At 38.9% G+C, this 13,317-nt stretch overlaps 1 protein-coding gene across 1 annotated transcript in view; it reads right to left on the reverse strand.

The window, feature by feature from the left end:
* The window catches only part of itgav (integrin, alpha V), a 67,556-nt gene that overhangs the window by 36,787 nt on the left and 17,452 nt on the right, over positions 1-13,317 (reverse strand). The window contains exons 3-5 of the mRNA XM_079562698.1: positions 2,665-2,756; positions 574-688; positions 313-374 (exon numbers count right to left, since the gene is read on the reverse strand). Of these exons, the coding sequence (XP_079418824.1) occupies positions 313-374; positions 574-688; positions 2,665-2,756 (269 nt within the window). The remainder of the gene's footprint in view (positions 1-312; positions 375-573; positions 689-2,664; positions 2,757-13,317) is intronic.

Genomic DNA, 13,317 nt, shown 5'->3' on the forward strand with positions numbered 1-13,317 from the left:
GTCGCCACAATGACAGAAACATGTGTTTGGAGAAAAAGGCCCTTGAAATTGCATTCTCCCATATAAGTCTATGGGGGAACATTGAATCAGCGCAATATTTAAACATGTTATTGTGAAGATTAGGCATATTTTCTGTTTCCAGGTGAAAGCTTGTATGTTCAGAGACAGATTTGGCCCAAAACCTGAAAACTGAAAATTGAGATTTGCCTGTAGTGTCTCGCCTTAAAGGACTTAAAGCTGAACTGAACAGATAAACTAACAGAAAAACAAACAAAACAAACAGTAAAAAATGAGTAAGTTTATTGTCCGCACCTTCACAAAGTCCGCGCTGAACCCGGCCTGACAGAAGCCCTGGCCTTCAGGAGACATGGCGTCTGTCGGCACAAAGTTCACTTTTCAATCGACTTATGAACTAAACACACGACGTGCACTTTAACATGACACGGAAACAACGTCAAACAACTTATACTTTAACATGACACGGAAACAACGTCACACAACTTATACTTTAACATGACACGGAAACAACGTCAAACAACGTCCCCACAGAAATAACAATTAAAAAAGACTCACTGGATCGACAGGGCGAATACTCCACCACCCGATCGGCTTTCTTCAGGAAACACGTCCCCACGGGTTCGCGCTCCGTGACGCCGAAGGTCGCCCACTGGTACAGGGGAGCACAGGCCTGGGGGGAACAGGGGGGGGGAACAGGGGGGGGACAGAGGGGAACAGGGGGTCACTCATGTGCAAACCTGAGATCACTGCAGAAAATCAGCACGTTTTATACACTGCAAAAAGTGTTTATCTAGATCAGTATAAACATCTCAATTCGAGCACAATAATCCACATTTTAGCTGTTTTGACGAGTTAAGAAGTTCTTGGGCATTTGTCCCAGATTATTTCACTTGTTCTGAGATGTTTCTGACTCGTTTCGATACATTTCGTCCTTATTTCAGGTTCATCATCTCGGATCCTGTGTCTGACAAACGAACCCTGAAAGTCACCCCCGGGCTGTTCTCTGTGTGGAAGGGAAGGTTTGGATCATTTCTTGATATGAATCTCGATGTGGATGATGAAACCTCAGTTCTCCTCAGTGTGAGAGAGAAAGGGGGCGGTTCTGCATCATCACAGAAACACACGGGCTCAGGTCAAATATAACAAAGGAAATTCCATCCACAGAAGATTGTAGGCGGGTTTGGCTGAGACTCTGTCCACAGACTTTCTCACCCCCTCCCCCATTTCCTAATACTTTTAATACAACATGGTCTCATTCCAGGGTTTATTCTGGCAGAAGGAAGTCAAATGGAATGATTTTTAATGCCCAAATACTATAAATATTTCATTCCTTAAGATTTGCAAACATTTGATCAAACAGAGGAAAGAGAATTGGACAAAATGGACACTTTTTAGCAAAACATTCGGTCATTTTCAACCAAAACGGCGACTGTAATATGTAATAATATATGAATGACAGTGTGATTCCAGTCTACAGCTAATTAATGACCTTTAATTTCCTCGTTATCCAGAGTGTTGCTGATTTATGGAGATGTTTCTTTAGTAATTCATGCAGTTCTTATGTTTGAAGAGTTTCGTGGCGCTAGGCTAGTGCAAGGCTAGTGCATGTCTATGGTATCAGCTAGCCTGCATTAAAAACAGTGTGACCCGCTCCACAGAGCACCTGAGGCAAATCACTGATAACACCAGACTAACCATATACATGTCTGTGTCCATAGAGTCATTTAACCATTTTACATTTAAAATAACTTATATTTGGTTGTGGTTGTATAAGCTACGCAGCGGCGGAGTGATCTGCTAGAAAATAGTCCCTCAAATGCGATCATTCATGTGATGCAGGTCAGTTATATTCCAAACATGATTCTATGGACACAGACATGTATATCGACGAAAACAATGATGAAGATGTGACAAGAAAGTGAGAAAAAATTGACAAAAAATGATGAAAAATGATAAACATGTGACAAAGAAATTCACTATTTGACAAAAAAACGGACAAAAAAGTTACAAAAATGAGTTGAAAACCCCCCAAAAAATGATGACGTGAGGAAAAAGATTTCTTTTTTTTTTTCCATTTTTCATTTTTGATTTATTTCATTCATTTAAAAATGCAACAGCAGCATTTAGCATGAATGAAAAGGAGCAGAAAGAAGTAAAAAACGTATAATGTCTGCCCCTAATCAACACAAAATCATTTACAGTTCCAGTTCATTTAAATGTTAAACTGTCTCATGCAGCCGTCTTTTCGTTTAGATGAGTTTTGTAGATCTTAGCTTTCAAATGAGGCGTTACACTGGCCTACAGGATTTGGTTAAGCTGAACTGGAGAAAATGCTCTCGGTTCAGGCGGGGGTTAAGAGGTTAACGCAGGCTAGCTGATACCATAGACATGCACTAGCCTTTGCACTAGCCTAGCGCCACGAAACTCTTCAAATATAAGAACTGCATGAATTACAAAAAAAAAAAACATCTCCATAAATCAGCAACACTCTGGATAACGAGGACATGAGGCCCTGTGTCAAACATCCTGAAACATCCTTTAAGAGCTTCATTTTGGCCCAGTTAATCTTACACTATGAATAAGTTTCAAAGCGCTGCAGAAACCCCGCCTTTAATGGAGGTTTAAACAGTGTGTGGGACTCGTTACCAGGATGTGCTCCCCGAACGACCGCACGGACGCTCCAAACCACTGCTTAGACTTGAACTCCATCTGAGCCCCATCTGTGTTGGTCCGGTCGTCTGTGGAGAGAGAAGAGGCGGAGAAACGGTCAGACTCAGGAACAGCACTGACCAGTACAGGACAGAGAAACGGTCAGATTCAGGAGCAGCACATGATTACAGGACAGAGAAACGGTCAGACTCAGGAGCAGCACTGACCAGTACAGGACAGAGAAACGGTCAGACTCAGGAGCAGCACTGACAACCACAGGACAGAGAAACGGTCAGACTCAGGAGCAGCACTGACAAGTACAGGACAGAGAAACGGTCAGACTCAGGAGCAGCACTGACAAGTACAGGACAGAGAAACGGTCAGACTCAGGAGCAGCACTGACAAGTACAGGACAGAGAAACGGTCAGACTCAGGAGCAGCACTGACAAGTACAGGACAGAGAAACGGTCAGACTCAGGAGCACTGTAGGGCTGTGCAAAAAATCGTAATCGAATTTCGAGTTCAATTACAACAGTAAACGATTACAAAATTAGCATAATCGCAAAAAATCTATTATAATTTTTTTTTTCAATTTTTCAGTTATTTTTTTCAAATATTTTTTTTCATGTTTTTTTTTTTTAATTTTGATTTTTTTTTTTTTTTTAAATGGATTTTTGTCACTTTTTTAATGGATTTTTGTCTTTTTTTTATGGATTTTTGTCACTTTTCTGCTGGATTTTTGTCACTTTTTTGATGGATTTTGTCTTTTTTTTTTATGGATTTTTGTCACTTTTTTAATGGATTTTTGTCTTTTTTTATGGATTTTTGTCACTTTTCTGCTGGATTTTTGTCACTTTTTTGATGGATTTTGTCTTTTTTTTTTATGGATTTTTGTCACTTTTTTGATGGATTTTTGTCACTTTTTTGATGGATTTTTGTCTTTTTTTAATGGATTTTTGTCACTTTTTTATGGATTTTTGTCTTTTTTTTATGGATTTTTGTCACTTTTCTGCTGGATTTTTGTCACTTTTTGATGGATTTTTGTCTTTTTTTTTTATGGATTTTTGTCACTTTTTTAATGGATTTTTGTCTTTTTTTTATGGATTTTTGTCACTTTTCTGCTGGATTTTTGTCACTTTTTTGATGGATTTTTGTCACTTTTTTAATGGATTTTTGTCTTTTTTTAATGGATTTTTGTCACTTTTTTGATGGATTTTTGTCTTTTTTTTAATGGATTTTTGTCACTTTTTTGATGGATTTTTGTCACTTTTTTGATGGATTTTTGTCACTTTTCTGCTGGATTTTTGTCACTTTTTTGATGGATTTTTGTCTTTTTTTAATGGATTTTTGTCACTTTTTTGATGGATTTTTGTCACTTTTTTAATGGATTTTTGTCACTTTTTTAATGGATTTTTGTCTTTTTTTTAATGGATTTTTGTCACTTTTTGATGGATTTTTGTCACTTTTTTAATGGATTTTTGTCTTTTTTTTAATGGATTTTTGTCACTTTTTTGCTGGATTTTTGTCTTTTTTTATGGATTTTTTTAAAGGCAAGAAATAATCGTTTGAATAATCGTGATTTCAATTATGACAAAAATAATCGTGATTATTATTTTTTCAATAATCGAGCAGCCCTAGCACACTGACAAGTACAGGACAGAGAAAACGGTCAGACTCAGGAGCAGCACACGAGTACAGGACAGAGAAACGGTCAGACTCAGGAACAGCACTGACAAGTACAGGACAGAGAAACGGTCAGACTCAGGAGCAGCACTGACAAGTACAGGACAGAGAAACGGTCAGACTCAGGAGCAGCACTGACCAGTACAGGACAGAGAAACGGTCAGACTCAGGAGCAGCACTGACCAGTACAGGACAGAGAAACGGTCAGACTCAGGAGCAGCACTGACAAGTACAGGACAGAGAAACGGTCAGACTCAGGAGCAGCACTGACAAGTACAGGACAGAGAAACGGTCAGACTCAGGAGCAGCACTGACAAGTACAGGACAGAGAAACGGTCAGACTCAGGAGCAGCACTGACAAGTACAGGACAGAGAAACGGTCAGACTCAGGAGCAGCACTGACAAGTACAGGACAGAGAAACGGTCAGACTCAGGAGCAGCACTGACAAGTACAGGACAGAGAAACGGTCAGACTCAGGAGCAGCACTGACCACCACAGGACAGAGAAACGGTCAGACTCAGGAGCACTGTAGGGCTGTGCAAAAAATCGTAATCGAATTTCGAGTTCAATTACAACAGTAAACGATTACAAAATTAGCATAATCGCAAAAAATCTATTATAATTTTTTTTTTCAATTTTTCAGTTATTTTTTTCAAATATTTTTTTTCATGTTTTTTTTTTTTAATTTTGATTTTTTTTTTTTTTTTTAAATGGATTTTTGTCACTTTTTTAATGGATTTTTGTCTTTTTTTTATGGATTTTTGTCACTTTTCTGCTGGATTTTTGTCACTTTTTTGATGGATTTTTGTCTTTTTTTTTTATGGATTTTTGTCACTTTTTTAATGGATTTTTGTCTTTTTTTTATGGATTTTTGTCACTTTTCTGCTGGATTTTTGTCACTTTTTTGATGGATTTTTGTCTTTTTTTTTGATGGATTTTTGTCACTTTTTTGATGGATTTTTGTCACTTTTTTGATGGATTTTTGTCTTTTTTTTAATGGATTTTTGTCTTTTTTTTAAATGGATTTTTGTCACTTTTTTAATGGATTTTTGTCTTTTTTTTATGGATTTTTGTCACTTTTCTGCTGGATTTTTGTCACTTTTTTGATGGATTTTTGTCTTTTTTTTTTATGGATTTTTGTCACTTTTTTAATGGATTTTTGTCTTTTTTTTATGGATTTTTGTCACTTTTCTGCTGGATTTTTGTCACTTTTTTGATGGATTTTTGTCTTTTTTTTTGATGGATTTTTGTCACTTTTTTGATGGATTTTTGTCACTTTTTTAATGGATTTTTGTCTTTTTTTTATGGATTTTTGTCACTTTTCTGCTGGATTTTTGTCACTTTTTTGATGGATTTTTGTCTTTTTTTTTTATGGATTTTTGTCACTTTTTTAATGGATTTTTGTCTTTTTTTTATGGATTTTTGTCACTTTTCTGCTGGATTTTTGTCACTTTTTTGATGGATTTTTGTCACTTTTTTAATGGATTTTTGTCTTTTTTTAATGGATTTTTGTCACTTTTTTGATGGATTTTTGTCTTTTTTTTAATGGATTTTTGTCACTTTTTTGATGGATTTTTGTCACTTTTTTGATGGATTTTTGTCACTTTTCTGCTGGATTTTTGTCACTTTTTTGATGGATTTTTGTCTTTTTTTTAATGGATTTTTGTCACTTTTTTGATGGATTTTTGTCACTTTTTTAATGGATTTTTGTCACTTTTTTAATGGATTTTTGTCTTTTTTTTAATGGATTTTTGTCACTTTTTTGATGGATTTTTGTCACTTTTTTAATGGATTTTTGTCTTTTTTTTAATGGATTTTTGTCACTTTTTTGCTGGATTTTTGTCTTTTTTTATGGATTTTTTTAAAGGCAAGAAATAATCGTTTGAATAATCGTGATTTCAATTATGACAAAAATAATCGTGATTATTATTTTTTCAATAATCGAGCAGCCCTAGCACACTGACAAGTACAGGACAGAGAAACGGTCAGACTCAGGAGCAGCACTGACCAGTACAGGACAGAGAAACGGTCAGACTCAGGAGCAGCACACGAGTACAGGACAGAGAAACGGTCAGACTCAGGAACAGCACTGACAAGTACAGGACAGAGAAACGGTCAGACTCAGGAGCAGCACTGACAAGTACAGGACAGAGAAACGGTCAGACTCAGGAGCAGCACTGACCAGTACAGGACAGAGAAACGGTCAGACTCAGGAGCAGCACTGACCAGTACAGGACAGAGAAACGGTCAGACTCAGGAGCAGCACTGACCAGTACAGGACAGAGAAACGGTCAGACTCAGGAGCAGCACTGACAAGTACAGGACAGAGAAACGGTCAGACTCAGGAGCAGCACTGACAAGTACAGGACAGAGAAACGGTCAGACTCAGGAGCACTGTAGGGCTGTGCAAAAAATCGTAATCGAATTTCGAGTTCAATTACAACAGTAAACGATTACAAAATTAGCATAATCGCAAAAAATCTATTATAATTTTTTTTTTCAATTTTTCAGTTATTTTTTTCAATATTTTTTTTCATGTTTTTTTTTTTTAATTTTGATTTTTGGATTTTTGTTTTTTTTTTAAATGGATTTTTGTCACTTTTTTAATGGATTTTTGTCACTTTTTTGATGGATTTTTGTCTTTTTTTTAATGGATTTTTGTCACTTTTTTGATGGATTTTTGTCACTTTTTTGATGGATTTTTGTCACTTTTCTGCTGGATTTTTGTCACTTTTTTGATGGATTTTTGTCTTTTTTTTAATGGATTTTTGTCACTTTTTTGATGGATTTTTGTCACTTTTTTAATGGATTTTTGTCACTTTTTTAATGGATTTTTGTCTTTTTTTTAATGGATTTTTGTCACTTTTTTGATGGATTTTTGTCACTTTTTTAATGGATTTTTGTCTTTTTTTAATGGATTTTTGTCACTTTTTTGCTGGATTTTTGTCTTTTTTTATGGATTTTTTTAAAGGCAAGAAATAATCGTTTGAATAATCGTGATTTCAATTATGACAAAAATAATCGTGATTATTATTTTTTCAATAATCGAGCAGCCCTAGCACACTGACAAGTACAGGACAGAGAAACGGTCAGACTCAGGAGCAGCACTGACAAGTACAGGACAGAGAAACGGTCAGACTCAGGAGCAGCACTGACAAGTACAGGACAGAGAAACGGTCAGACTCAGGAGCAGCTCTGACAAGAACAGGACAGAGAAACGGTCAGACTCAGGAGCAGCACTGACAAGTACAGGACAGAGAAACGGTCAGACTCAGGAGCAGCACTGACAAGTACAGGACAGAGAAACGGTCAGACTCAGGAGCAGCACTGACCAGTACAGGACAGAGAAACGGTCAGACTCAGGAGCAGCACTGACAAGTACAGGACAGAGAAACGGTCAGACTCAGGAGCAGCACTGACAAGTACAGGACAGAGAAACGGTCAGACTCAGGAGCAGCTCTGACAAGTACAGGACAGAGAAACGGTCAGACTCAGGAGCAGCACACGAGTACAGGACAGAGAAACGGTCAGACTCAGGAACAGCACTGACAAGTACAGGACAGAGAAACGGTCAGACTCAGGAGCAGCACTGACAAGTACAGGACAGAGAAACGGTCAGACTCAGGAGCAGCACTGACCAGTACAGGACAGAGAAACGGTCAGACTCAGGAGCAGCACTGACCAGTACAGGACAGAGAAACGGTCAGACTCAGGAGCAGCACTGACAAGTACAGGACAGAGAAACGGTCAGACTCAGGAGCAGCACTGACAAGTACAGGACAGAGAAACGGTCAGACTCAGGAGCAGCACTGACCAGTACAGGACAGAGAAACGGTCAGACTCAGGAGCAGCACTGACCAGTACAGGACAGAGAAACGGTCAGACTCAGGAGCAGCACTGACAAGTACAGGACAGAGAAACGGTCAGACTCAGGAGCAGCACTGACAACCACAGGACGGAGAAACGGTCAGACTCAGGAGCAGCACTGACAACCACAGGACAGAGAAACGGTCAGACTCAGGAGCAGCACTGACAAGTACAGGACAGAGAAACGGTCAGACTCAGGAGCAGCTCTGACAAGTACAGGACAGAGAAACGGTCAGACTCAGGAGCAGCACACTGTAGGGCTGTGCAATTAATCGAAATTCAATTACGATTTCGATTACAACAGTAAACAATTACAAAATTAGCATAATCGCAAAAAATCGATTATAATTTTTTTTTTTCAATTTTTCAATTATTTTTATTTTTTATTTTTTTCAATTTTTTGTTTTTAATTTTTGTTTTTGTTTTTTTTTTATTTGTGGATTTTTCTCACTTTTTTGCTGGATTTTTGTCTTTTTCTTTTTGTCACTTTTTTAATGGATTTTTGTCTTTTTTTTGATGGATTTTTGTCTTTTTTAATGGATTTTTGTCTTTTTTTTAATGGATTTTTGTCTTTTTTTTTGATGGATTTTTGTCTTTTTTAATGGATTTTTGTCTTTTTTTTAATGGATTTTTGTCACTTTTTTGATGGATTTTTGTCACTTTTTGGGGATTTTTGTCTTTTTTTGTGGATTTTTGTCACTTTTTTGATGGATTTTTTTAAAGGCAACAAATAATCGTTTGAATAATCGTGATTTCAATTATGACAAAAATAATCGTGATTTTTATTTTTTCAATAATCGAGCAGCCCTAGCACACTGACAACCACAGGTTTGAAATCTGGGAGTGATCCTGGACTCAGGCCTGAACTTAAACAGCCACATCAGAGCAACAACATCAGCAGCTTTTTACATCTGAGAAACATGGGCAAAACCAGACTTAGAGAGACTTATCCATGTGTTTGTCTCCAGCAGGTTAGACGACTGTAAAGCTGCTGCTCGAGTCCTGACAAGAACCAGGAAATACGACCACATTAGTCCAGTGCTCCGGTCTCTGCACTGGCTTCCTGTCACTCAGAGAATAGACTTTAAAACAGCTCTGCTTGTTTCAAGTCTTTACAAAGTCCATCTCTGACATGTTACAGCCGTGTGAACCATCTCAGGGAGGGGAGGGGCCTCCTGGTGGTTCCAGAGTCAGGACTAAACACGGTGAGGCTCAGGCTAAAATCTGGAACAGTCTCACGAGGATGTGAGACAGGCCTCGACTCTGACAAACAGTTCTTTTTGCCCGTGTATATGACACTGAAAGTATTTTATCTGCACTCTTGCCTTTAAAGGAACAGGCCAGTGTTTTTACATACTGAGTGTCATTTTTTTTTGTATTTATTTATTTATTTTGTCATTTTTTGTCATTTTTTGTCATTTTTTGTATATTTTAGTCATTTTTTGTCATTTTTTGTCATTTTTGGTCATTTTTTTGTCGTTTTTTTGTAATTTTTTAGTACATTTTTTGTCATTTTTTGTCATTTTTTTTGTCATTTGGCATCCAATTTCAAACTCCTCCTGGTATTATTACGCCTTACAATATAGTTCCCCCCTTGTATCCGCTTAGAAAATCCACACTGTTTAATTGTGTGTAATTATACTTTGTAGTGGAACACTTCACGTAACCATATTTAAATAGGGGAAACGTGGAAGAGCTTGGTAGCTTCTATCTTGACCTGTTTTGAAATTGACAAAAAAATGACAAAAATTTGATTAAAAAATGAGAAAAAAAAGACAAAAATTCGATTAAAAAAAAGAGAAAAAAAAGACAAAAATGTGATAAAAAAAAATGACAAAAAAAGAGAAAAAAAATGACAAAAAAAGAGAAAAAAATGACAAAAATTTGATTAAAAAAATGACAAAAAATTGATTAAAAAAATTACAAAAATGTGAGGAAAAAATGACAAAAAAGTTAGAAAAAATAGTTGAATACCCAACAAAAAATGGAAAAAAGCTATAGAGCTATAGAGGAGAGAGGGAGAGGCTAAATGCTAACGCCGTCTGCGCTGTGTTTACGTGACTGAAGATCAGACAGGTCCTAAAGAACTCGTCACAGCTCAGGTAAGAACATATCTCAGTGTGGAAAAACGCTGGCCTGTTCCTTTCACTGTAACTGATTCATTTTATGTTGATGTTTTTTATTGATTTGATCCGTTTTCTTGTAGTTTTATGCGACTGTGCAGCACTTTGAACTGCCTTGTGTATGAACTGTGCTCTACAAACAAACCTGCCTCGCCTACAGAGGTGCGGCTCTTACGCTGAGGTGGAGGTGGAGGTGGAGGTGTGGCCCTGTCGGACGCGATCACTGGCTGGAGGTCGGTGAGGTTAACGCCTCGGCTTCATTACTCAGAGATCACAAAGCTCCAGGTCTGTGTTTGATGAGAAAACCCCACTGTAGCCTGGTAAAAAAAAGCTCTACAAAGTGGATTTTGCACAACACCCTCAGCTGTAACACTTATTTAGCTCTACTTTTTGTGTCTTAAGCACCGGTCAGGGCCGGACTGGCCATCGGGAGATTCGGGAGTTTTCCCGATGGGCCGACGTACTTTCGGGCCGGATGGGCCAGTCACACCGAAATAAGGCCCATAATACCTTACACCGGCCCACCATTAACGGGAAAAGCCATCAGAATCTCTATCATTACATTTACGCAATTACACAACTTCTCCACTAGAGGGATGTGACGCCTTTCTTGAGTTATGGTTCAGAGATAATCTTGTAATGAGCAATGAGCCTCTGGGACATAACACTCATGCCCCTCACATTGTGAATATAAGAGGAAATAGTTTATTGTAACTCCCTCCAGGACCCACAGAACCTCAGGCCTCTATTTTTATACATTTTAGACAAATGTTTGCAAAGAAGTGCATGCTGGGAGTTGGCCAGGTGACTCGTCGTCAGTGCAGTTTGTAAATCTTCTAGTTTCCATTGAAAGGATTTACAATGTTTGGTCTTTTTGGGATTTCTATCTTCACTCCACACCTCTGTAACTCTGTGGTGAGTTTTACCGTTTCATCTTCATCTACAGTTGATCATTTGGTTTGTTTTGGGAAGTTTATTTGTGTTGCAATCTCGAGAGGAACTTCATTAACAGAACACACATTTTAAGATTGTTAAGTAATTTTACAAAAATTCCTTCAAGTTATAAATGAAAAGATGAAAGTGTTGAGTCTCTGAGGCCTGAGCTTGAATTCGGCAGAAACAAAATGCAACTATTTTCCTCGATTTGTAGCTTATACTGTTTTAGTTCAAGCCAAGGGTTTATTGTTTTGCTCCTCACCTCGACTATTGCATTGAACATGACTGTTTTTTTTTTTTTGAGGGCCGTTCTTGACCCAAGTCCCGGGCCGATTTTTTCTGCCAGTCCAGCCCTGGTACCGGTAGTTTGTTTTTGTGATACTAAACAGCCACACTGAAGCTCTGAACGTGGTTCTTTCTCACTCTCCTCACACTGAAGCTCTGAACGTGGTTCTTTCTCACTCTCCTCACGCTGAAGCTCTAAACGTGGTTCTTTCTCACTCTCTTCACGCTGAAGCTCTGAACGTTTCTCACTCTCCTCACACTGAAGCTCTGAACGTTTCTCACTCTCCTCACACTGAAGCTCTGAACGTTTCTCACTCTCCTCACACTGAAGCTCTGAACGTTTCTCACTCTCCTCACACTGAAGCTCTGAACGTTTCTCACTCTCCTCACACTGAAGCTCTGAACGTTTCTCACTCTCCTCACACTGAAGCTCTGAACGTTTCTCACTCTCCTCACACTGAAGCTCTGAACGTTTCTCTCTCTCCTCACACTGAACGTTTCTCCCTCTCCTCACGCTGAAGCCCTGTGTGCGTCCCAGTCCCTATAAGGCCAGGCCGTGGTGAAGGCTGAAGCTGAAGCTGCAGCTGCCGTCTGCGTGTGTTCAGACATGAAACCTCCCCGTGAGCTGCGAGTCACGGCCGGGACAAAGGCGTGGGCGGCTCCGAGCGCCGATAACAGGCTCGTAAAGCGAGGCCGCGGACACACAGAGGAAGCACGAGGAAACTGAAGTCACTAGAGCCCGATAGAGGCTTTATATTAGGGCTGCAGAGTATGAGGTTTATTACTGTTTAACCCCCGACTGCATTTCTCCAGTTCAGCTTTACCCAAATCCATAAGTTTGCAGCCTATCGGCCAGTGTAACCCCTCATTTGAAAGACATACAACACCATCTAAACTGATCTTTTTCTCGTCACTGTGACTTTTTTTTTCATCGCTTTTTCACACATCATGTTTTCGCCACGTTTTCATCGCTTTGTGTCACTTCTCTGTCGCTCGTCTGTTACTTTTGGGTGTTTTTTATATGACTTAAATAACTCTTTTGTGTCACCTTTCGGTTGCTCTTTTCTTGTCACACATTCTTTGTCACTTTTTTCATCACCTTTTTCTCGCTCTTTTGTTGCGTTTTCTTCCCTGCCGTTTATCTGATTTTTGTCGCTATTTTGACACTTTTTCCCCCAAGAAGCTTTAAAGGCATTAGAGAGGATTCTGCGGTGTGAGATTTGTCCATCCGTTTTAAGATTCTTTTGCACCTTCAGGGCTCGAAACAATCTCCCGGACAGACGTTTACTCGGCTCCGCTCTCTCGCAGTTTCTCTCTTCCCTTCAACCGCCTCAAACAGTGGCTTTCTTTGTCGGTTTTTCAGGGTTCTTTTCTGCCATTTCTGAAATAATTCTAAATACCAGGAGTACAGAACTAGGTGGTAGCGTGTCCGTCGTCCTCGGCGTAATGGCGGACTGCGGCCAGACTGCGTGAGAGCTACGCTTGGAGCCGACGTAAATAACGCACTTGGGGCTAAATGTTTGATTGACAAACCAGTAGCCAATCGACTGTGGAAAGGAGACAAAGTCGATTGGATATTTTTTTCCAGGCCCCACCACGGCCACAGTTTATGGATCTTTTGTGTGGTTTTTTTGGGAATCATAATTACAAGAGTGCCATCGATCAATTAAGTCATTTCAGTTGTATCTGGGAACTGGGAAAATCCTCTCTAATGCCTTTAAGATTTGGGTAAAGCCGAAGAAAATGTGCTTGGTT

The sequence above is a fragment of the Gobius niger genome (genome assembly GCF_951799975.1).
Source record: "Gobius niger genome assembly, chromosome: 9".
NCBI lineage: Eukaryota > Metazoa > Chordata > Actinopteri > Gobiiformes > Gobiidae > Gobius > Gobius niger.